Source organism: Numenius arquata, chromosome 10 (assembly GCF_964106895.1).
Source record: "Numenius arquata chromosome 10, bNumArq3.hap1.1, whole genome shotgun sequence".
Lineage (NCBI taxonomy): Eukaryota > Metazoa > Chordata > Aves > Charadriiformes > Scolopacidae > Numenius > Numenius arquata.
The window spans coordinates 34,440,411-34,465,938 of NC_133585.1; the positions used below are offsets into that span (position 1 = coordinate 34,440,411).

The 25,528-nt window shown below is 39.5% G+C and overlaps 1 protein-coding gene across 5 annotated transcripts; it reads right to left on the bottom strand.

Annotated features, from left to right (window-relative positions):
- Positions 1-28: 28 nt before the first annotated feature.
- Positions 29-25,403, bottom strand: HSPA4L (heat shock protein family A (Hsp70) member 4 like). Of its 5 annotated transcripts, XM_074155236.1 has the most exons (21): positions 25,146-25,394; positions 20,851-20,908; positions 19,271-19,411; positions 17,594-17,716; positions 15,983-16,082; positions 14,083-14,216; positions 12,913-13,157; positions 12,750-12,826; positions 11,414-11,565; positions 10,794-10,900; positions 10,287-10,420; positions 8,374-8,576; positions 6,978-7,034; positions 6,014-6,022; positions 5,724-5,825; positions 5,053-5,190; positions 4,054-4,179; positions 2,840-2,947; positions 1,823-1,942; positions 1,226-1,387; positions 105-802 (listed from the first exon to the last, which is right to left on the bottom strand). In XM_074155236.1, exons 1-21 carry the CDS (start codon positions 25,250-25,252, stop codon positions 608-610), a joined length of 2,598 nt encoding a protein of 865 aa, XP_074011337.1. In that variant the 5' UTR covers positions 25,253-25,394; the 3' UTR covers positions 105-607. The 5 variants fall into 5 exon arrangements, with proteins under 5 accessions (XP_074011338.1, XP_074011337.1, XP_074011339.1 ...); XM_074155237.1 differs by lacking the exons at positions 6,014-6,022; positions 6,978-7,034 and having other exon boundaries at positions 29-802; positions 25,146-25,403; XM_074155238.1 differs by lacking the exons at positions 6,014-6,022; positions 6,978-7,034 and having other exon boundaries at positions 5,053-5,177; positions 5,720-5,825.
- Positions 25,404-25,528: the final 125 nt, after the last annotated feature.

The following is a 25,528-nucleotide window of genomic DNA, read 5'->3' on the forward strand; positions in this document are numbered from 1 at the left end:
AGATTCTTAGTGGTATGGGAATCTTAAAAATGGTTAAGCTTATATTATTGAGTTTATATGAAAAAGACCGTACAATTCTCATGGTACATCAACAAGATGGACTAGTATGCCAACTAACCTCTTATTTTAATATTTAAATTACAACAATACAATAACTAGAAAAGGTCAGTGCTTCAAGTGACAAGTTTTGCCACTTCAATTCCAATATTTTTCCAAAATAAAGATGCAATTAGATCTACACTTGAGCATCAGTAGTGCAATACAGTATCCTTTCCTGAATAAAGGAGCTGAGGTTTATCCACAATAAAAGCTTTAAATAAGGTAGATTGTTGCCATTTATATATCAATTCTGTATGTTTGATATAAAATATATTGGGAAAGCTTAAACTGACTTATACAATCTACATTTGGCTAAAGCTCCACATAAGCAGCATCAGTGGAAATGAACATCAGAAGTGTACTTAATATAAAACACTTTCAAAACTATTCAGCAACAAATGACAGAAGGTTGGCTAAGAATAACTGAACATCTGAGGTGTGTACCAGACAAAAAGAATGGACCCTGTGGTTACTTGCACTATTTTAATTAAGTACAGAAATGCAAGATTTAGTCCACTTCCATTTCTCCAGGTGGTTTGGTCTGCTGAGAGTTGTCCTTCGCTGGTTCGGGTTTTGTTTCAGTACCGCTCTGTCCATTCACTGGTCCGTTGTGTTCACCATTAGCTTTTGACTGCCCATCATTGGGAGGTTCTATCTTCGGTTTGGGCTTGTATATAATGGGATTACAGAAGCCATCCAATTCCTAGTTGTAACAGAAGCAAGAGAACAAGTTCATTTGGTGGCAGAGAAGTTGCATTAAGCTACAACATCTCAAATTTGTTTCAGGTTCAGAATGACCTGGAATTTAATTTTCAAGGGCTGGACTTCTCAAATTTATTAAGTCTATAAACTTAAAGAGCTTCCAATCTGTTAAGAGCCTATATGATAATTCATTTTCTAGCAAGAGTAGTACTGTAACTCAGGATATTTTAAAAAGGGTTATTCAGAGGTACTGCTGTAAATCAAAAGCCAGAAGTGAACGTTGATAGAAGTGCTGCTCCCGCTCTATGGATCTTTTCAGAGCTTTAAAATCTCTGCACGTGTAATATTCTAGGTCAACCCAGAGGCAAAAATCTTGTTAAAGAAAAACTAAGAATGCAACACGTACAATGATTTTTTTTTTTACCTTAGATTTTGTCAGTATTTCAGCCACTTTGACAACTGGATCCTGAGTTAGACTTAGTTTGTTCTGGGCATTCATTTTGCTGTTCAACCAATTCATAGCCTCACTAATGTATTTTTCAACCTTTTCCATCTCAGCAGGATCTAGGTGATCATATTTTTCATCCTAAGGAAAGAGATATGTATATCCTCAATTAATATATGCTTCTCACCCAGTTAAGAATTTCATGGACACATAATGAAACAGGGTAACATTGCTACAACCCAATAAAAAGTAGTTTTTAACAAGCATCTTGTATGAAGAATGACATAGAGCAAGACAAACATCATATTATTTTTAGACATTTGAAATTTTGATCTTAAGTGCACAGGTTAGTTATGAAGTTGCAAGAAAAAAAAAAAAAAGTACTTGAGATTCCCTGTAGTTTGATTACCTAACCCCAACAGATAGTCTTAAAAGTTGTCAGGCACAGAAGCACAACAGCTGTTTTAAAGCAGCTTAACAGGTAATCCTATAGGATTTCTTTTTAAACACAAAAAAACTCTACAGCCAATCTCAAGCACCCAATAATAGTTCATTCCCTAAATAATTTGCTTCTACCTTATTTTTGTATGCTTCTACTGCTTTCATAAGGAGCTGAATCTTCTTTCCCAGTTCATTTAAAACTTTTGGTCTCTCTTCATGTTCCATGTATCTTTCCTGAATAGGCTGTCCAAATTTCTGGAAACATAAGCACAAAGATCCTGATAAAATATAAGTTTACTTTAGTCTGGTCTAAGAATGAAACATGGCATTGGAAGGAAGGCTGCCTTTAACTCCTCATCTATTCAGGGCCTTTCAACACAGGAGTAGTGCCTGTTCCTTATTCGGCTTGCCGTTGCCAGGATCTACACTTCTGTTTCCATCGGTTATCCCTTCCCCAAAGGAAATCCGACTTGAGAGAAAACAGTTGGAGCCCATGAGCTAGAGACACACTTAAACTTATTACAAACAGAGTAGCTAGTCATTTACCAGAATTTACATTTTCCCATTAGATTCTTAAAATCTGAAGTATTTAAGTGGGGTTTTTTGTCATTACTGATTAAGTAATACAGTGGAGGCCACCGTTAAATCACTCTTCAGCTTTTATCATTAGAAATGACACCAAACATACAGTTTTATGATACAGCTATAGAAGACCACTGAAAACAGGAAAACCAGAGCATGTACTCTGGAGTGTATTTCTGACTAGCCATGACAGCAGTCAAACTACTCAAAAGCCTCTTTCAGACTGTAACAAGGCTGACAGAAAATTCCATAGCAACTAATTTTATTGTCACTAGTGACAGTCTGCTTCATTTTGACTGTTTTCAAATTAGGAGCACAACTGACATTAAACCAAACTGTGTTCCCAGTTGTAAATATTCTGTTTCATAACTGAACTAAACTACATCCAGCTACAACCTGAATGTCCACAATGTCCACACTTAAGTTAATGGATCTACAACACTCATACATGGGTATGCACACACACATGCCTCATTAGAAGAGCTTTGCTTACTTAGCCATATATATTTATGTAAATACCCCTACTGCGAAACATACATAGTTTTTCTAGAAAGAAACTTAAAACCTTACTCTTAATTCCTGAAGCTTATCCATGTATACTTGTTTTGGCTGGTCCTCTCCATCTTCATAAAGCCAGTTTTCTGTGTCCTCCAACATCAAGGTCAGCTTGTTTGAATCCTGTGAAGCAAGTTGGGGATACTCTTGTTCAGAAACAACTATGAGACTTCTCCCCCCAACACAAAGAAACGTCCCTATTCAAAACAGACTGTTTTATCAGCTTAAAATAGTCAAAGTGGTAGTGAAGGAAATCACAGACTGATAAGAGAGGCAGCCCTACTAATCTGATTTGCAGGTGAAGTTTATAGGAGTTCCATAGCTTCAGGCCTGATTCTGTAACGAAGTACATGCATCTCTTAATATTCTTGTGTATTATCTTGACATGGGAAGTTGTACTCCTCAGGTTCTCTGATAGCAGAATGGAAGAGACAAATCTGGACATCTATACATGTAGTTCAAATTGTTTTAATTGGACTCTACTGGCTATAAACAAAGATTCTATCTTTAATTATTTAGAAATAAAGGTCTTATCTATCCCTGTAACTTATGTAAGAGATTGTTTTGAAATTGGTACAGGAAAGACAGCCTCACACCCTGGAGTTTATACTGGAAAGGTGTCTGTCCTGCATTGCTGGCTTGATGACCACCTACTCCAGAGAGCAGACCTTAACACTGCTGCTGGACATTTGTTGTTTCAACTGGTTGCTTGTGTACCGGCCACTTTTATTTAGGTGGCTGTTACAGAGAAATGACTACAGGACAAGTGCTCTTTCAATACTGTTTTGCAAAAGCCCAGCGTACAGCTTTCTTCACAGTTACTTGGACTTTTAAATGAGGAAAGAATCAAGTCTAAGTTAATGAAATTAGACAATAAAACACAGAGCTACAGACACTCCAATTCTGCTCATTTTGATTTTACCACTCACACCGTTTAGAAGCTCGTGGTGATCCCTCCTGCTCTCCTACCCCTACCAAAGAATTTCTTTTTCTGCCTGCATCCCGAATCTTTCCTTGCCAGTGAGGAACTTCTCAGATGATAAAGAACTCTGCATGCTTGCATGTCAAATGTCAGGTGTAAGTGAAGTTCAAACTACACTTCCGTGAAGTTAATCGATTTCATATTCTGAAACAAGTCCAAAAGACCCCTGCAGCCTCCACGTAATCCACACTCAAAACTTATAAATACAAAGGAATTTTTTCCAACAGTTGAAACACATAGGTCTTACTTCTTCAGTGATGAATTTCTCAAAGACTCCACACAGTTTATCTCTGAAGTCGTACACATATTCTTCAACAGCATTCTTAGCATCATTTCTTTCTTTTTCAAGCTTGTCTTGCATCATCATCTTCCCCTAGGGTAGAGAAAAGCTTATTTAAAACTAAGTGCCTTTCAAATGTCAACTTTAACGATTACTCTGTTGAACCTGTACTACAGAACTTTGCAGAAGGCTGCTAATTCACAATTACTGGTTAAAATTTTCACCCTTGTCATCTTCACTGCAGGCAGAACTGGAATGGGGGAAAAAATGAGTTCATATTTGGAAACTGTTTGGCAAGTGCTTCAACATGAATGGATCAGGTATCAATTATGATCTGACCGCCAAAGGCAAGACTAAAAGTGAAGACAAGTCTTGACTCTGGTTTGGAAGTCACTAGGAATCATTCTGCCCTCTGAAAATTATTTCATACTTTATTCTTCAGACTGACCATTGTTCAGAGAGGAGCTTATGCTGGTGGAGCTTATACCTAGAAAGTTCAGAAAGGATCCTCTGAAAAGCAGGTTTTCTACATGTTGTAACACTTCCCCGCTGATGCGGGACTTGAAGGGCAAAAGTGTGATAGAACTAAGGACACAGCTTCTGCAAAGCGCCAGAAAACCCCTGCAAATGCTACTCATGACCAGTATCATGTCAGTCAATAACAATTAGCATTCCTGTAACACACTGTGCAGCCTTTACTGGCAATCCTTGCCATTTCCTGCCCAAGAATGGAATTGATACATTGGGTAATGACAGGCTAATAGTCAAACCCAGACATCTGGGTAGTTAAGTCTACTGAAACAGATTAACTTCTCCAAAAAACCCAACCAAAACAAAACCCCTTACAATTAAGGACAAACCCCCAAGGAATTCGAAATTAGACAGGAAGTTTATGGTTGCAAATACTTTCTGGGTAATCATTTACAGTGTCATTAATTTGAGTGATCATCTGCTTATGCTGCTTACCTCATTTTCTATATAGCAATTAATAAGATCTTGTCCCAGTTGTCTATAGAGGCTTGCCTGTATAGGTAGGTCAATACTCTTAACTTTTGCTTTAGCCTTTGGCTGGGCTGGATGATCTTGCTTGTCTCCAGAAGCAGCCTATAAAAAGATTTACAATATTAAGTAACTTTCAAGAATGGAAATATTACTGCTTTTTTGCTCAAAAAAAGAAAAGAGACAAATGAAACTAGTATGACAGCTACAAATTAATCATATGTAAATGAAGCACCTAATTATTCCTCTGCTACTCAGAATCACCACTACCTTACTTTTGAAGCAAACTGGTAGAATTTAATTTCTTTAAACATAATGTGAAGAGCTGTTGAGGAAACCTGTTCAAAAGCTAAAGGCACCACATACTCTTCATCACGTTTCCTAAGTTTTTCCCTAAATTCCATTTTCACTATAAAACTATGTTAACAGAAACGTACTTCCAAGTCTTAATCATATACTGTGTTGAAAGCAGAAGCGCTAAGGTAGGATTCCTAACTTAACCATTTCAATACAGCTGCACTCCTCTAACTACAGTCCCGTGTTTGCAACTAGTAACATTAATGACTTTGAGAACACTGGGCAAAAAGAAAGTCTAAGGGAAGCAACATCACATTTCCTTATCAATACTGAATACAAACTTTTGTTTCGGTTCCTGCATTTTCAGTTTCCTCATCTGCTTGGTTCTGTTGTTCAGCTTGACTTTTCTGAATACCTTCATCTTGGTCAACCTGCATTTTATCCTAGAAAAAGAGTTACATAACTGAATGCAGAGGTTTGCTGTACAATTTAAGACTGACACCAATTACAGCAGATCACAGATACTATTACAAGGACTTCAGAATCCATCTTGAGAATTTTTGATTCACTGTGTTTAAATAGGTGTTTTGATACAGTACTTGTATTCCTATCTTTCTCAAACTAAATAGACATTCCTATTCTGTCTGTCCCCCTTGAAATAATGTTGCCATGTGTCCTCTGTTAAAGAATTACACTAAGCCCTGTGAATACTCCCTTCATTTTAAATTAGGAATACATACATATAAAATGTATGTGAAGAACATTCTAGAAACACACCACCAACACGGGCAATAACAACAGGTTCTCTATGGAACAGCCAGAACTTCAATCTCGTATCATTTTTCCCCTAAACTTTAAAGTTTGTAATCCAAAGAAATAATTTAGTCATTGTAATTGTTACCTGTATCTGTCTCATAGGACCATAAAAATTAGTTTCTGTGGTAGCCTCTTGGAGCACATGACCAACCGTCTTGCCTCCCTGCCACCCAAAATTAAGAAAGTTTCACCTAAATTTATCTGTAGTTCACCTACGCCTCATTCCAAATTTAAGTATCTTAAGAGACACTACTAATTACTAGTGCTGATCACTTGATTTAGTTTAATACAATTCCCTGTCATCATTGAAAAAAAACTTTTAATAACATAGTAACAGGTAAGTCTAGAGTTTTCAGGGTGATTCCAATACTTGGACATCCAGAGCACCAATAAATAACGAGCTGTAGCTGAGGTCTGAAAGGTCTAAGATTACTTCCATTACAAGGAATTAAGATTCCTGGATTCACAAACCACATATGCATGTAAAATAGTTTACTGTTAGTTCTGCAAAATACAAGGAAAAGCTATTTAAGGATTTCAAACTTTAGCACAGGTGCATATGTTGCAGATTAGGCATATTAGTTGATTCAGCAGTTTTTAATGATATAAGTTGAAAACAAGACGGCTACTTTTACCAAATTTAAGTTTTGTCACTTCAGAGTAGAAAAAGACATAATCCTCATTTATTGTTCTTACTGTTCACACAGAAAAGGCAACAACTGGAAGGAACTCTTTTGCCTACACAGAAAAGCTAGAGGGGGGAAATAATACATATGTACACCACAAACCTCCTCCTCAGAGTCGAGGGTATCATCCTCAATAATGAAAGGTAATGGCTGACAAGCACCATTGTAAAACAGAAGACGTGTTAGATGAATGGCAGAACTACAAATTGAAAGCCTGAGGATGGAAGTGGTTACTCTTGTACTGAGCACAGTGTACTCATCCTGGTGACCTCCACGTGCAGCACGTCTATTACACTAAGTGTCACTTTCAACTGGTTTCCACTTGTACACAAATATCAGATGCAGAGCACTTGTCTACAAGGAACTGCATCATGTTTGGCGTTTCAAATATGCTCACGTTCCTGGAAAGCAGTATAATATTTAAAGAGTTGCTTTTATCAATTTTGTAATGCTAATTATGTAACCACTTGCTCCAATTCCTGTAATATATTGAAGTTGGAAAAGCTGCTAAGGACAAATTTGAAAAGATAATGACAGCAAACACATTCACCCCTTCCTCTAATGTTTGGTTTCTGTCCAACCTTACTCCCTAAGGAAACCCTCCCTCAGTGCGTCTGACAGCCCGGGACACAGGTCACTGCTGAGCACTTTGCAGTCTCAGAAAGACAGGAGGAGTGTGAAGCAGCAGCTTGCCCACTGCTTTATCCTCTTTTTCTCTACGCTATCATCTCTGTCCCCTGTGAGCTGTGACATAACCAAAATCCCAAGCTATAGAAGGCACAAGCGAAAAAGAAAGGCTGCCAAGGCCACTGCTGGCGTGCTGTTCCCCGCTGCAAAGCACTCCCTGGCACCCACTCCTCCACTCTACGCTGTCAAGTGTAATAGCTGCACCTCACTACTCTCAGTGATCTACTTCCAGTAAGCAGCGCACTAGCACCGAGTTGATCTTCCTTGCACTAGAATGAGAGAACATCATTTTGTTAATTTCTCAGTATTAATGACAAAGCTGTTGCATATTTATTTCCAGTCATTTTTCCCATATGGGCTTACAAGCCAGTTTTTAAGAACTGCCAACACTGAAGTACGTAAATAAACATTCTCTCACTAAGGGCACTTATGAAGAACAAGTTCTCCATATATAAAGAAATACCATGTATTTTTTACTCAATGAAAATCTAGTAAAAAACCCACAACCCTTCTCATTAAACATGTTGCCATTTTATACCAACACTGGATAATGCTAGGACTAGTAGACACCTGGTAAAGAACAATGAGAAAGTATTTTCTTTAGAATCTGTTTTTACCTTCTCATTGCTTTCTTAGTGCCACATGTCACCATGACAGACATGAAGAAACGTGTTACATAACTGAAGAAAGAATTTAAGGGTGGAGAAGTAGTAATTGTCAAAAGCTATACACTATGATTTAATCTCTAATTATGGGCTCTGTCAGAATTACAAAGAGTGTAGATATTTACAAGTTTACATACCAGCTCATCATCTCTGCCTTGGTTCTTACTTGATGATTCAGTGTCCATGGGTGTGTCATTCTGATCTCCCTCTATGTTCTGCTTCTCTATTACAGAAGCACTAGCCACGCTGAAAAGGCCATGAATATTGACACGCACTTTAACCTTCACTTTGGAATTGTCGCCATCGTGTTGGGGACCAACATTTTGAATAGTGAAGCGCCCTCGAAAAAACAACAATGGTTTTAATTGTTTTTCCAAAAAATAGTGAAAGAGGAAAAAAAGATCAAATACCTTCCTTGAAGAGTGTTAATTTAAATAGCAGCTTCATGTCACTTAAATAAACTATTTGGAAACTTCCTTCTTAGCTGTCAGTTCTACAATGTAAGTCACAGCTAGATAAACTAAAGCCTGTTTCCCTTATTATTATCAGTTAACTGATAATTATTAAGATGTTTTTGCTTTATCTGTATTTGATAAAAAAGTCAACATAACACTTTATGAGGTGTTATGCTTCTCTTTTGCCTTTTCTAACCATCACACTAGAGAAATTACTCCGATTCATCTTGAATGGTTTCTTTCATCCACGTAACTCAAACTTTGCACTGAAAAATAAAATGTTAACAGAGATAAAAGATTCTACTTGAATTTGGTAACATGGATGCACTAGACATTTTGGAGAATGAACAGTGCTTATCAAGGCTTCTGGAAGCAGTGTGTCCAGCTCTGGAGCCCTCAGCACAGGAAGGACATGGACCTGTTGGAGGAGGGCCACGAAAATGATCAGAGGGCTGGAGCAGCTCTCCTATGAGGACAGGCTGGAAGGGTTAGGGTTGTTCAGCCTGGAGAAGAGAAGGCTCCGGAGGGACCTTATAGCCCCTTCCAGTACCTAAAGGGGGCCTACAGGAGAGATGGGGAAGGACTCTATCAGGGAGTGTAGCGATAGGACAAGGGGTAATGGTTTTAAACTGAAAGAGGGGAGATTGAGATTAGATATCAGGAAGAAATTCTTTACTGTGAGGGTGGTGAGACACTGGAACAGGTTACCCACAGAAGCTGTGGGTGCCCCATCCCTGGAGGTGTTCAAGGCCAGGCTGGATGGGGTTTGAGCAACCTGGTCTAGTGGGAGGTGTCCCTGCCCATGGCAGGGGGGTTGGATCTAGATGATCTTTAAGGTCCCTTCCAACCCAAACCATTCTATGATACTTTATTTTGCAACCTACTGGAAATTTTAGTGCAAATGAAGCAGACTGTACACATGTAAAGGAGAATGTCCTTTCCTAAAGATGACAGACTTCCTGCATAGACAGCTAAACAGGTAGCACCAAGTTTATCTTGGATTTGTAAATCAGGAAATAAAATTGTTAATTAGTTTTAAGAACCTGAGGAGTCCACTAACTTCAAGGAAGGTCATATTAGCTACCAGGAAACTTATTCATACCTTGTAATACTTTAGACTCTACTACAGATGCTTAAGTTCAGGAAATGCCTATCTCGTATGTTCTTAGATTAATAGAAAGAGACACGACAGATACCTGTCTGGACAGATAACTGTCTAGTGCTCACAGGTCCTTTGATACAATTTCTTTGAAAAATCCAGGCTGGCAAGCACATAAGATCCTTATCCATTTTATCGAGGTTGAAAGAACCAGACAATAGAGCACTGAAGTCTTTGTACCTACTTTTTTTAAGCATTCAGAAACAGTGAAGACAGATAAAATGAAGGAAGTACATTTTTTTAGGAACTGCCAAAAGAAGATGCCAATACTCTTTGATCACTTCATCTAAACCAAGATGACTGTGCTGAGCCTTTCTGAACCTAGGCTTTTCTATAACCTAGGAAATGTGGAAGTGATTTATCTTATAAAAACAAGAACCACTTTTCCCATTATTAACAGGAGTTGCGTATAGGGTTTGTATTCACACGTTCTTACCTATTCTGGAATCGGGATAAGGCACTTCATGCGGATGGGTATAGTAACCTTCCAGGTCAAAAGGTTCTTTCTTGTGAAAAGTAATTACTTTTGAGAATGGAGCAGCATGGTTCTTACTGAAGACTTCACACTCCCTGAAGCAGTAAAATATTAAGGTTAAACCACCGAGCATAACACAATGGATAATCAAAATCAAGGTATGTTAATGATCAGTCACCCTACTAACCAAGCAGCTAAATAATTTAAGTCAGTTTATGACAAGAGTTGCAGGTTGAAGGCCTGCAGGTCTCAAAGCTGGGCTACACATTCTATGTCACACTTCTCAAAAATTAAGCAACTCTACACCAACATTTTATAATTAAATGTATTTCCAGTTATTAAGCAGTAATCGGAAATCAAGAGGTATGATGCAAAACAAGAAAATTAAAACTTGCAAGACTCCCACAGCTCAAAATTTTCCTTTATGTACAGAAACACACACTTTTTGGTAGGCACCAAACAACTTACCCTGTTCCTTCTTCATAAGATGATTTCCATCTTAATGTTATAGAATAAGGAACAACGTCTGTGATGGAAAATTCACGTACTTTAAAAGCTGGGGAAAGAATTGCACACTAGAAAACAAAGAACAAAATTTTATTATATCCATGTAGTCAAATAAACAGCAAACACAATAATCAATACCCAAGTGCAAAAAGGCTACAATTCATATATGTTACATGGACGTCCTGCTTATTGCAGGATTTTAACATAAACTTCCTATGCTTAGTAGAAAGTTAATTGAACTGAAAGACTTAACTGAATAATAGTAACGGATGCTACTTCCCCAGTGATTGTCAATAAAGATACCCAGCAAAGCTTCCAAATGACTGTACAGAAATGGAATGGTGCAATTTGGGTCATCTCATTTAACAGGTCTCTAACAAGACCATCCTTCCCACATGACACAGCAGCAAATTAACAAATGTAATACAATAATTTCTGACATGATCACTGTCACCAACTGCTGAAAGAACAAGACCCTACATATTGTTTCAGCTTTTGTACCTTTTGCTTTCGGTTAGTTGTATTTCATTAGTACATGATGTTAAAGAAGCAGTACTGAAGTTTAGTTTCAATAACTATACCTGCAAGGCACAGCCTCTTGCAACAGCTTCATCAGCATTTAGCGTGGTGCTTATCTCTTTACAGAAAAAGTTAGAGATCTGTTCCTTCACTGCTGGAATTCTAGTAGCCCCACCTACTATTTCTATACTGTAGATATCTTCACGCTGAAGCTCTAGAAAAAGAGAGCACATGGCCTTAAGTTACCATCAAGATAGCAAAAAGCTGTTTTTGGACAACCAAAAAACAGATAAAAGAGTTCTGTTATTATCTAGACACTGTGACAAGCCCTGAATATATTCAACGGCCGACAAGATCTTTAAACCAGATTTGTCATGATGTGTCCTATTCCAACTCTTTGTTCCTCCTGCAGGATACAAAGTTTTCTAGTTGCATAATCCTGGAAAATGCAGAAGCCAAGCGTCAAGGAAGACAGCTCTTCCTTAAAATGCATTGTCCATATGCATCCCCTTTCCAGTGTGCACAAACTCAAGTGTGCGTAATTGGGTTTTCTTTGGCAGCCCTGCACTACTGGACAGTACCTCACCCCTCCCAAACAAGAACAAAATGAAACCCAAACATACCTCATTTTATGTTTGGTTTAATTTTGGTTGTCAATAAAGAAACGTGAAATCCCTAACTAATAATATATAACAAATATTAGACTGTGCTTGCAGGGTAACTTTTAAATTCTGAATTCAAGATATGCGCATAAAGTGATCTCCAACAACTGTCAATCCTTGATCAGCTCTGCTCAGCAGTTACTCAGGTTCTTACTTTCTGTAATAGCTACCCAGCCAAGTCACAGAATTATTCGCTTTCTTTTAGTAGAAAATGCTGGAATTAGGGGTAAAACCTTTTCCTGTGAAAGTCTAATTCTCTACTTTATACTACATTAGGCAAAAAAAAAAAGTAAGGAAATTGTTATTTGCACATGCTTCAGATCATTTATTTCAAGAACATACTGCCAAATTCTGAGGTCAGTGAGGACACGTATATGTCACATATGGAACAGGCTGGCCAGACAGCTGCAGTAAACAGTAATAGTTTTTCCCATCATGGTTTTGGTGCGGTTGTGTTTTTTAAATGCAATTATCTATCACAGTGCCAACCTCTTCCATTACGCAGGGTGAACCAAGGTTGCAGAGTGGTATGTGCACTAAATGAGGCAGGAAAGGGATCATGCATACATGACAAGCATATGAATGGAACTTACATTTAACTTTTCAGTACTTAGCTTTGCAATTCTAATAAATACAAAAATATATTAAAAAGATAATCATTAAAGAGATCTAGGATAAGTGGCTTACTAGTTACTTTCTTGAACCAAAAGTAGTAACTAAATTAACTCCTACTTACTGGCTTGTTCCATAGCTGCTCTTAGAGGAGGTTCCACTCTGGCCAGAAGGGCAGCACACAATTGCTCGAACTGAGCTCTGCAGGAACAGGGAAAGCATTTCCCGTTACAAGACGGCTTAGAGACCACACTTCACTGCACTTCAGTGACAATAATGCCCAGTACCTGTTCATCTTACTGGAGACATCAAGGTCATTCATGAAGCACTCAATATTGAGTGGAAGGTCAGAAGCATTTGCACTCATAAGCTTCTTCAGTTTCTCACATTCCTGATACAATCGTAGCAGTGCTCGGGGATTCTCTTTTACATTCAGTTTGTATTTTGTCTTAAATTCCTCAGAGAAGTAGTCTACCAAAGCCTCATCAAAATTCCTACCACCTACGAAAGGGTCAAAGGTAGTAGCCAAGACCTACACAGAAGTGAAAGAACAAAGATTAGAAGTTATTAGACAATGTTTGTTTAGATATAGGGATAGCTTTCATACAGACAGTAGTTTTCCAAGTTAACACCTTTAAAAACAACTTCAATGTGGGGAATATTCTTTGAGGTTTGCTCACCGTCTTCTATGCAGCTGGCAGATAGAACAAGTTAAAAAGATGATTCCTCAATTATTTAGTTTCTGTCCTCCCCCCAAAAAATACTATCACCTCTACCATGCTATTTTCTACCTTGCCACAGCCCCGACTCAGTTTACTTGCTCACTGAAGAAAAGGCAGACTAGGATAGCTATTTTGTCAGGCTATTACCAGGTCTGTGTCACTTACTCAAAGCACAAAAACTCATTACTATCTTCCATGTGACCTCAGATATTACAGTTTGCTACCGAAGACAAGTTTACAAAAACATTCAGCTACATTTTGTCCATAGCTCACGGACAAAAAACCCCAAACCAGGAAGTGAAGACTGTTCAGTTTTATTGCATATCCTGTTGAATTTAATTTTCAACCATCACGGATGGTGGAAAACAGATCATAGAGCAATTCAGGGAGTTCAACAGTTTCCCAAAGATGAGTCACTTGCACAACTACAATGCTTAGGAGACTACCAGAATATGCAAAAGTTTCAGTGATATAATATGGCACAAAACCTGCACAGTGTGTTTGTCAAGCACTTTTTAGAACACGCTTTGGGATACTTCATTTCTGCCTTTTATAAAAACTGATTTGCTGAAATAGCAAAAAAAAAAACCACCCCAGAAAGTTTTTGCATTCAGCATTTCAAAAATACATACTATAGGCATTTATTTTTTTAAAAAATAGTATCTTTCCCCAGAACAGTATTTCAATGAAATGCTTCAGGAATATGGGATTTTACTATATGACTTAAAGGATTACCTTCAGTTTTCCCTTGTTAAAAGCACAGATTGAAACCTGGTATGCAGAATGCCCCATATCTACAAAGACCACGTTTCTTGGCTTCTCTTCCAAGGCTGGCAGATCTTGCTTGTATATTCCATAGGCTAGTGCAACTGAAACACACCAACCCACAGAAGTTGAAGGAAAACCGTATACAACTGTAAAGCATGCATTAAAAGCACTACCAAAAGAAATACAGAAGTTAACTCTTTGTAAACACCTCCAAACACCTCAAATAGAACATAAGGGTCAAAATGGTCACAAGTTTTAGACCATTTTGAGTTGCCATGTTCTTTATTTTCATTTCTGTTTGATTTATAGTTTCAGTAGTAAATTACCTTACATTCCTTCATGTAATTGACACTTGAGTGTTCTGTGTAACTTAACATCTCTTTTCAGTAAGACCTGTGTGCTGTACACCTTCAAAGCACTAACTTCAAGTCAGTAGCACATGCATCATCATAAATTCAAATTTTTAGATCCAGGATTTATCAGATTGGTTATTTTTGCTTCTGTTTAAGAACTACTGTTCATGTATAAAGCAGTTCATCACAGAGAGACTTAGTATGTTGCAAAACACAATTTTATTTTTCACTGTCAAGGGAGGAAAGAGATGTCAAGTGAAGGTCTAACACTACTAAAGCATCACCTTGTATTTCAGTTCTTCTTGTAGCCAAATTAACATTGCAATTTGTGAAACTGCACAGATTAAGTCTCATGCCTACACCTCTCCTTTGAAATGCCTTACTTTCAGTATATTTTAGCTCAGCTTTGCAAAATTCAAGCATGCTCAAGAGATAAGAAAGTGTTTTAGAAGACTAGTTTATACACATCTAAGACTTCAATACCAGCATTCATTTGGAAGGTTGGTCGAGACTTTCTAAAAGCAAAGAGAATTTAAATCAAGAAAAAAAAAAAAAAGAAATTACTGGTTAAAACAGCTCCAACTTTAGTTCCCATGAAGTGTAATGTATTTCTACACCCTAGAATTCACCAAAACCAGAGGGCAGTAAACAAATGATAGAAACAACTGTTGTGCCAATGCTACAACTGACAGGATTGCCACAGGTTTAAACTGTTGCTACCTCACAGACTTACACTTGACTTGATTTGGATATTTTGAAAAGTCACACAGTTCAAGTTATTTCTAAATACGATCAGCAAGTCTGCTTTCAGAAAAAGCTGCATGAAAATGTAGTTTGCGTAGAAGCAGCTTTTAAAGCGTACATATTAAGTAGTCAAAAAAGAAAAATCTATGGATCACACATTTTAAAATTTCCCTTCAATGTATTTCACTTCAAATAAATACTAGATTATAAAAAGGTATTTCTCTAATTCTTCCATGAGATATATTTTTACTCCAACATACCCATCTTCCAGTAAGCTGGAAGGAAAATTATAAGACCCCACTACACGCCTATGTTAAATAACGTATTTACTGTAATCTTTCAGACAGATGCAGGTTACATCTGGTAATACTGTACCATACTATTATTTAATACAACGATTGAGGATTTAGGTCAGCTGCACACCCTTGCTAGATCATGAAGAGACTCTGAAGCTAGCTCAGGTGTTCCCGAGCTCCCATTCCGCAGAGAGGTAAGCCCAGACACCAGTTTTATTTCAGAAGCAGAGTAGCTATTTTCAAGTTGACAAACCCAAACTCTCATTATGTCTCATAAGTGCTGAACACCACCAAAAGAGCTGCTGTGCTTCCAGTTCCCAAGCTGGATTGGGCAGTACTAGGTTGGATCACTTTTTCCGCAAGTTCCTAGTTGTGTAACAGGAGTATGTCATCGCCCTCACAGATTCAATAGCCTGAATGGGTTAAGAAAAAAAAAAAAAAAAAAAGGAAAAAAGAAGCGTTGCTGCCCTTTACCTGCTGTAGTTTCATTCATCAGCTTCAGACAATTTAATCCTGCGATCTGGGCAGCTGCCATTACAGACCTTCTCTCAGCATCAGTGAAGAAACTGGGTACCTGTTTCCAAAAAATAATTACACAGGATATTATGAAGTATCGACTTTTTAAATTAAGGAAGTCAGACTTACCCATTAAGCAACCCTATAAATTTCAATACCACAAGCAACTGTTACAAGCTAACCTCAGATTAGTAAGGCAGTCTGAATAAAACAGCTAGGTAATTCTTAGTGCATATTTTAATTAAAATTTCAAAATATGATAAAAATGAAGGGACATTCAAGGTTGTTTTAAACAAAGTAGATTTAAGCACCAAAAAAAAAAAAACCCTGAAAGGTTTTTTTAGATTCTTCTGATGAGTCTTTGATCTTAAAATCATTACACGTTGCTGAAAGCATTTGTGCCGCACAAAGTCTACAGAATAAATATTCATACATAGCCCAAAATAAGCTACTGCAGAAGCACTACAGTGCTGCTGGAACTAAACTTAGTGTTGAACTAAACTTATAACTGAACCTGTATCTATTTTTCAGTTATCACCTCTACCACAGTGCCAGCTTACAGTGTGCTACAACACTCAGTTCCACCAAAAATAGTGGAAGCACAAGCAGAGTCTATTTAGCAACTGGCTGCAATCAGCTGGCATATCTTCAGCTTCAGTCAAGCTTGAGACCTAGAACTACATTCACAGTTTATTTTGTTAGCTACTTTTGTGGTCTATTACCAAGGATCCTTGTTTGTGTGGGAGGTATTTTCTGTAAGTGTCTCTGTATACCATAAGGAAGCAAGGAAAAGGATCAAAGCGGATTTCTAACAGCTGAAGTACAGAGCTTTCCAGTTCCCATGCCTCTCTCTGACAGGGGGCATAACCCCAATACTTCATGCCCAGACTTCTCACCAGGGCAAGAGCAGAAGTGAGGCAGTAAACAAAGACAATGCGAAAAGCAGACTTTTAGAACTTTGTATCAGGAACATAACATCCTGTCCTCAAGCTCCCCTCTTATTCCCCCACCATGGGTGAGGACGCTAGCTAAAAAAATCCAAACACAAGTAGACAAGCCAAATAAGAAGACCTTTACAGACAAATGCAGGTACTTTGGGCTTCTCAAATTGCCAGTATGACCCTCAAACCCATAAAGTTCAGGCAACTATCAACTATGCTACAACCCAACTATGTTCGACTAGGTAACAACAAAGAAATTCAACATGCTTTTAGGAATGTTCTTTGAAACCCGAGAAAGATAAGCTTACACATAAGACGGTTCCCATTTGTAACAGGAACTACAGTTACCAGGATTACTCTAGGTGGCACTTGAAGTTAGCCAGTCTGGATCAGCTTAAGAAGTATGTTCTTTCTGAAAACGCACTCTTGATTTAACCTATTTTCTATCTTCTCGCACATGATTACAAAAGTATTCTCATTTGGAAAAACCTGTAATAAAGGCCCATTTTGGGGGAATATGATTTCTATCCACTACTCGGATCTCTTACCATTGCACCATGGCATAAATAGTACTAGCTTATGCAAAGTCAGCAGTAGAAAGAATTGCAAAAAATATATTACAACTTACTGAAATCACACAGTCTGCCACTGGTTTCTTCAAAGCATTTTCTGAAGTCTCTTTAAGCTTGGCCAATAACATTCCTGTAATCTGTTCAACTGCAAACAGTCTCTCTTCATCTAGGTACCTCACCTGAAACAGAGAATTGCAATTCTGTAATAAATCATCTCAACTTTTCTCAAGATGTGCGACTCTGACATTTTTTCTCATTTTGAGCAATCAGACCCAAGTTTAACACCAGACTCTGGACTCAAATAGCTCTCCGTATCAATTGACACTATGGATTGTGCTACCTACAACAAATGCTTAACAGTTCAGTTGAAAACTGTATTGTGGGAAACCTTAACACCTGTGTTATCTCAGGGAATTATTCACAAAGCTATAGGATTTTTGTTATTTGTTTGGGTTTTTTTTAATTACCAAAAAACCAAACCAGAAAATACATAATGAACACAGGCTCACGCTTGCCCTGACATGAGCTAAAACCAAGAGTTTTGGAGCAAACCCAAGGAATGTTTGCTTCCTGCACAGGTCACTCAAGCACATGAAGCAGGGAAAGGGCAAACGAGGCAATTCTAACAGTCCTGCCCTGCTTGGGAAACACATCTGAATCTTCTCCCTTCACTTGAGGTTCCATGTCCTGAATTCCTGACAGGCTTCCATTTCTCTATCAATCCCAAACACTCCTGTGCAGGGAAACTCAGAAGGATGAACAGCAGCTATCTTTACACTGGCAATTGGTATAATATCAGCAGGTATGCAGAAAAAAAGAAACTCGCTTTGTGTGGTATAAAGCCCCACCAGAAAGCAACTCAAAAGTGCACTATGTGAGGATGATTGGGAGATCTGCTTCAGAAGGGCACTCCTGATCCAAATTAAAATGCTAGAAAATAGCTACATTCAGAGACGGAAGCCAGAAAGGCTGAACTTTGAGAAGAGCGGTTTCCACCAATTTACTTTGGAAGCTAATTAAAAATAACTTGTTCAGATTGCTTCTTCAGAGCCCTATCTCCTTTTCCTGAGACTTGGTCTCTGCATGTCTGTAAGACCTGAACTCAGATGAGACTAATAATCACACACCCTAATTATATGTATTTGAAGGCAAATCTAGTAAGGTAAGGTGAAAAACTACTAATGTGACTACAGAAGCTAATACAATTGATGAGAAACCTCAATGGTCATCTTGGAGAAAGTACAGTACTTAAGCAGATGTTACTGCAGGGAATAAAATGTTCTTCATCTCTTTGTAACAGCAGATTTATTATGCAGTCAATTTTATTGAAGGTTAATAAAACAAACCACCTTTTTTTTGGGATCAGAGCAATTAACGTTTTATAGCACACCTGTAGCGGAGACAATGCAACACCTTTTTTGCACTGCGTTATTAGTAGAAGACAGGAGTATGTAATACAGAGTAAGTACTCTAGATCTTCCTGAATGTTTAAAGAAGTGAATGAATTACCAAGGGGAAATGTAGCAAAACTATGCTAAGGCAGGCTCTGTAAAAAATAAAAGGTGTTATTGTACTAGTTATCACCTGACATTTCTTTTCAAAATGAGTAAGAATATATTTAGAGGGGTTTTTTTAAGGAAAATGAAAGTCAATTGAAGTAGGAAGTTAAGAGACAAAGGTCCAAAGTGCTCATCTCTACCACTGATGACAATCTGCACAAAGCTCTTACTCACCTTTACTCCTACGGAGCCGTTTGGCATCTTCTGCAGTTCATAGGGAAGTTTGACCCTTTCAGCTTGTATGTGAGGATCTTCAAATGCTCTTCCATGCAGTTTTTTGAAGCCATGTACTGTATTTTTTACATTTGTGACAATCTGTGGAAAAGACATTTTAATTACCCACAACATGCAGACATGAAGACCATCCAGAAAGGAACTCTTGTATTACTGGGCTTAATGCACGTATTGAAGACCCATGTCAAGCCCCACACATTCATTGGAAAGCAAAGGGTGAGGGGAGAGAAAGAAGCATCCATTTTTAAGTCTATATAAAGTCCACTAAAAAAATTCAAATTTACTTCCCTCTTTCATATGCATTAGCTTGCTGCCATCAATTTTCACTGTACCTTTTTTTTATTCTAATACAGTATGCAATATTTGAGATCATATTACGTATTATTGAAGTGGCTGTCTGTGGGAACAAATGGAAGTTTATTACCTTATTTGTGAAGCTTCATTAAATTAACACATTTCACTTTCTTTAAAGTTCTCCTCTAATTCAGATCCCATCTGGACACAAAGCCTCCCCACACCTATTCTCTCATCAGTATTTCAACCTAATTACTTTAAGGATAGACTTCTAAGTAAAGAAAGGACCAGAAGAAACAAATCCTAACAGACACAATATTTAAGCTATCAAAAGAAATTAATCCAGGGTAATCTTCTCCAAGATATACTAGTCTAGTTTACTAGTCTGAACAGAAAACTTAATAGCTGGGAAGAGTACTGACAGGACACCTCACGAGCAAAGTTCAGGCGCTGAGCTCAGATAAGAAGTGTAAAGTTTCTCAGAATGAAAGTGATACAGCCTCTGCACATACTGACTGCTCGTGCTACTACGGGTGGTACCTTCATATCTGCCAGGCAAATCTCCAGTTACCCACACTTTACGCTACGTGGAAGGAAGTCCTGAGCATGCTAACACGATACATGGACTCAAAGAAAGAGGGCAAGACCCGATCTATATTTGTAGATTCAACTCTGGCTATTACGAATTTTTACATATTTTCCTTCCAAAGGAACATTTTCCTAGGTTGCAGCTGAATTTACAGAGGATTAGGGAAATTTTACTTCTGTTCAAAGTTCTAAATTGAGATGGTAAATTACTAAGATGTGTTCATTTCACATTATAAGCAACAACCAGCATCTGTATCAAACTTCCATTCTTCAACTTCAGTTTCAACTTTTCTAAAACATAAGCACAGTATTCCTCCCCACCCCCAGTGGAGATTTAAGTATGTACTCTATTCTTCTGTCATGAGTAAGCAAGAAAAAAAGTCTTTTACTGGGAAACAAACAAGGTTTTCTGTTTCTTCACATTTTTTACTCTGAATGACAAAACAATGCAGAAATGTTGTTTCCATTTTAATACAGGAAAAATACTGTTGAAGCAGTAACTGTTACTGCAAAATGTACACTTATTGTAGAATATTTACTTTAAAACAGAAAAATATCAAGTTATTCATTACTTTTCTTCCCACAGTTCAACAGGAGACAAGTCAGGTAAGTAATACAAGAGTTTTTGATCCATTTACCTGGCTCTTTGCTGCATTCCCAATGGCCCGGGTCTTGGATCCTAAAGATATACATGCTCTAAGTAAAAACAGAAAAAAAATTATTCAGCTTTAAAAGAAAACATCACAGAATACCTCCATAGCACTTTAAACCACCCACAAAAGTAGCAGAACAGGGATGTGGTATTTAACAGTATTATTGCATGAAGCACCAGAACTTGCAGTGGAATTCTAGTTATTTTGTTCTTTGCAAATTAGTTTAGAAACTGCAAGCAATCACAATTGTTTTCATTACAATTGCATTTAAGGAATTTGTTAAAAGCTTATGTGTTCTATAGATCTTACCATGAAGGTAAGGAATTAATGACTGCTTGTGGGTCACAGCTTATAACCAAAGAAGCCTGTGACATTTAATTTAAAAACCTGAACTTTACCAGTCAGGTTTTCTTGACTCAACAACCCTGAAATCTGACAGTACCACAGTCACACTGTTGGAGCCATTAGCAACAATAACCATAACACAACAATAAATAAAAAACCACCTAAGCTCAAGGTAGCTGAACCGCCCAGTTCTACACATAAAAAAACACCTAAGCCCAAGGTAGCTGAACCGCCCAGTTCTACAGACTGTTGAGCACCTCCCATGACAGAGGACTACCAGGCATACGCTGCAAACCAGCAGGAGAGGAGATGTCTGGGAAGAGCTTCCAGCTGCCAAGGTCTTGGGAAGCTGTAGGGTAGCCCACGGCCCCTTGCAGCTTCTTCTCAGGTTTCCACTGAGCACCCTCCTCTCAGTCTCACCTCTGGCTCTAGCAAAGCCTGCCCCAGTTCCCCAGCCACCACTTGGCCACCTCACTACTTGCTGCCTTTGGTTGGAAGTTGCACACCTTCATGTTACAGGCTTGAAATAAAACTCTTTCCCCAAAAGCAAATTGATCTGGCTAAAACCATTCAGTAGTAACTAAGAGATACAACCCAGATTTCATATGGTTCAAATTTGTTTAATGAATGCATAAAGGTCACTACAGTCAATTGCTTCCTGCCTCCTCTCCATCATCACTACAATGAGGGCACTGTATGTAATTTGATAGTATTATCTAGCAACCTCTTCTGCTGTAGCACCACACTGAACATGGAAAACCTTCTCCAGATTTAACTGCTGCAAGCAGACAATGCGTTGCCCTACATTTTCAAATATGTAGTTCAGCTTTCACAAATGGCTTGTACAATTTTAATGTCGCTTAACACTACAGTTCTCAATTACACTTTCTAATAATTAAGAAAAGTCAGATAAGAGAGTAATTTAGAAAGGGTGCAAACGGTTTACAAGACATTTATTTTATGGTTAACATGTTTATACCTTTTCCATGCAGGATTTGAGTCTGTTGACAGCCAGCATTACTTGCCCTATGCAGTGCAAGAAGCATCGAGTCAGAACGACTCAGCCCACCAGAGCTCCTGCCATGGTTTACTTCAATTACTCATTTCCAGCACAAGGGGATGAATGGCTTCTCCCTCCCTTGGATGGCAAGCAGAGATGCCAAAAAGTAAACTGTGCTCTATTTGGCTCCAAACACTTCAGCTGTACCCAAAACAGTCCTTTCAGAAGCACATCCACCATAAGGATACAACAAGTGCGACAACCGAGCTGTCTCCCCCACCGCTCCCCTCAGCCTGCTTCCCAGTGAGCTTTTAAGCAGCACACAGACTTTTTCTCGAGGTAGCAACTCTCTTCACCGGGAGGACGTTTCAATCCTTTCCTGCACTGTTTTGAAGAAATACGACCTCATAATTTTAATTACAGTTTGCAATTACACTAATTACTAAAAATTATGAGCTATCAACTGGTTTTCCATAAAACCGCAGTGGGGAGGCACAGCGCCTGAAAGGGCCATTTGCCATGAGTTTTACACACCTGGCTACTAGAAACGCCAACAGCAGACTTGCTGGAGTTCCCAGTTCAGAAAAAGCCAAGCGTCAGTTAATACCCAGGGAGATGCTAAGGCCAAAAGCCTTAAAAAGTACGAGTTCTACTAAATGGAAGGCTTAATGGCAGAATAGTTTTCCCTTCTTTCTAAAATACTTGTGCTAAAGCTTCAAAGATGATACACATTTTACAAACGCTAAACAATCCCATGCCCTTGGACTGTAGGCCATAGGTTCTAGGCAAACAATATTAATAAAAATCACCTGAATGTCTTAACAACTGGGATAGTGGATTTATGACTTAAGAGCACTGTATTAAATTGTGATAATATATATCTTCCGTAAGCCTAGGCTGCTTCTGTCAGCAACACTGAAGTGTGCTTTCACTAAGGCTGTACTGTTCACAGCAGTATTGCACAGGCACCTGAACCAGCTCCAACACTGGAAGCTGGCTGCACTAATTAGCCTTGCCCAGAACGAGCAATTAGCCCTGTAGAGCACAGCCAGGAGTGTCCTATCTTTAGGACCTAACCCAGTATCTTCACATGGGCTTAATAACAACACACTGAGCATGAAAACGTACCAGCTTGTCCAGAGGTAGCTCAGATATTTTTATACCACGCTACATAGACACAACAAACATCAAAACTTTGTATTTCAATTATTTGGGACATATCCAATCCATGTTAACTATTAGCTAACTTCAAGTATCTAAATGACTTAAGCGCCTCTATAAGAATATATAAATAAAGAATTCATTTACTGCTTTGCTACCTGTAATAAGCAGAAAAGTTTTGATGATTTAAGAGCTAGATCTGCCTACATCACTCAAACCCTGTTTGAAGCAAGGTTTAGTTACTATGATAAACTTTCATAACAGTAATAAGCCTGTTATATTTCTATTGACTTTTCTGGTCTGCCTCAAGACAATAGTATTTCAAAGAAAGTTCCTCATGTTCTTCTATATTACATTTTGGAAAAAAGATAAGAAAAAAAGCTAGAAAAAATGTCACTTTAAGTGAGATTACCATCGCCTAAATTTAAGTATCTCTGCGCTCCAGATGCTCTCTTGCTAACTGTGCTTTGACCCCTTTCATAATCACTTTGCAAACGTCTCAAAAGTACAGTTACTCAGATGTTAACATGAAAAATATTAAACGCAGGGAAATCTATGTGAAGCCTACCTGACAAGAACGCACTCCAAAAATAGTCAAGAACTGGAAGTGTTCTTAATTGTAAGGAGGAAAGAAACTGCAGCTGCCTGAGAACTCTTTGGGCAACAATTTCAGGGGGTTCCTTGCCCAGAATTTGAGAGGTCTCAGAATTTCAGTTCTCATAAAACGTGTGCAAGATAGTGCCTTCTTGGGAATTAACGCTAGAAGTATGTATTTTTTAAGTAGTATCAAAACTTTTCAAGAACATTCCCATTAATACAAACAGTTCGGATTTTAGCACTCAACTTCTTTGTAAAGAAAACTTTTTAGAAGACAAAACAAACCTTCCATTTCCCCGAGATCAAAGAGACAGCAACGCTAAAGTTACCACGGCCTCACACAGCAGAAACGGCTTTCTGCTGCTGGCTACAAATTCCTTTTATGAAAGGAAGCCGCATCCGAACCCCAATTTTTTACGAGTACTATACGAATTCCTGAACCCTCCTTGAAAATCACGCACAGATGGAGCTCCAGAAGCCCTAGACGTATCCCATAGAAACAGAAGAGGAAAATCTCCACCTCCTCCTGCGCATCCCATCATCACGGCCGCTGCCCCCCCCACCAACCCGCAAGCCCTCGCTATTCCGCGGCCGGCAGAAGAAGAACGGGTCTGGGGAGAGGGAGCTCATCCCTTCTCTTCCGCGTCTCCCTGGGGAGCCCACCGCCTTCTCCTCCTCAGCCTCACCACCGCTCCCTCCTAATATCGTTCATGAAAACGCTTCCAGCCCTGCCAACCCTCCTGGAGTTAGGGAAATACGTGATTAGCCGAGATCTTTGCTGCATCAAACCGAAGCGGCTCAGGGAGAGGAAAAACCCCGCCGAGGCCGTAGGTGGAACACCCGCACGGCGCGGTTCTTCAAGGACACGGAGAGTGGAAACCTGCGGGGGGGGTGGGGGGGGCGCCAAGCGTTTCCCGCCCCAACACGCGCGTCTCGGCTTCCGCTTAAAACATCTCTAGTGTTCGGGCCCGGCGAGAGACCGACCGCCGGGCCGGCCCCGGCCGGCAGAGCCGCCCGCCGCTCCGCTGAGGGAGCCGGAGGAGCAGCCGGGCTCTCAGAACAGGCCCGACGGGGAGCCGCCCGCCCCGGCGACCCGGCTGCGGGGGAGAAGGAAAGGGCGGGCAGGCTCAGGGGTGAAGCGCCGGTGGGGAGGGGGTGCCCCCCGGCCGGTACTCACGGGGTGCAGCGGTCGCTGTACTCGTTGGCGATGGTCTCGATGCCGCCGCTCCGCGCCACGCCGATGTAGCAGTTGAGGAAGCCGAGGTCAATGCCGACCACCGACATGGCTGCTCCCCCCACCGGCCTTGAGACTTAGAGTGGCGACCGTCTGGGCTACTGCTAGCACCCGGCTCCTCGCCCGTCTCTCTCTTCTCCCCCCCACTGCGGAGCGCCGGGCACCAACCGGCAGCTGCTCTCCTCTGCGCAGGCGCGCTGCGCCCGCCGGCCGGCAACGCGACAGGCGCCGGCGCCGGCTTCGGCACTTTCCGGAAGAATCCGGAAGGGCTCGGGCCGGGCCGGCGGCGGGCGGCGCCTTCCAGAAAGATCTGGAACGGGACGAGG

Excerpts from the sequence above, each read along its gene's own strand:
- HSPA4L (XM_074155236.1), bottom strand. The coding sequence starts at position 25,252 with ATGTCGGTGGTCGGCATTGACCTCGGCTTCCTCAACTGCTACATCGGC. Across the intron at positions 19,412-20,850 it reads GGAATGCAGCAAAGAGCCAG|ATTGTCACAAATGTAAAAAA; the intron begins GTAAATGGATCA and ends TCTTTTCCACAG. Across the intron at positions 10,421-10,793 it reads TCTTATGAAGAAGGAACAGG|GGAGTGTGAAGTCTTCAGTA; the intron begins GTAAGTTGTTTG and ends TTACTGCTTCAG.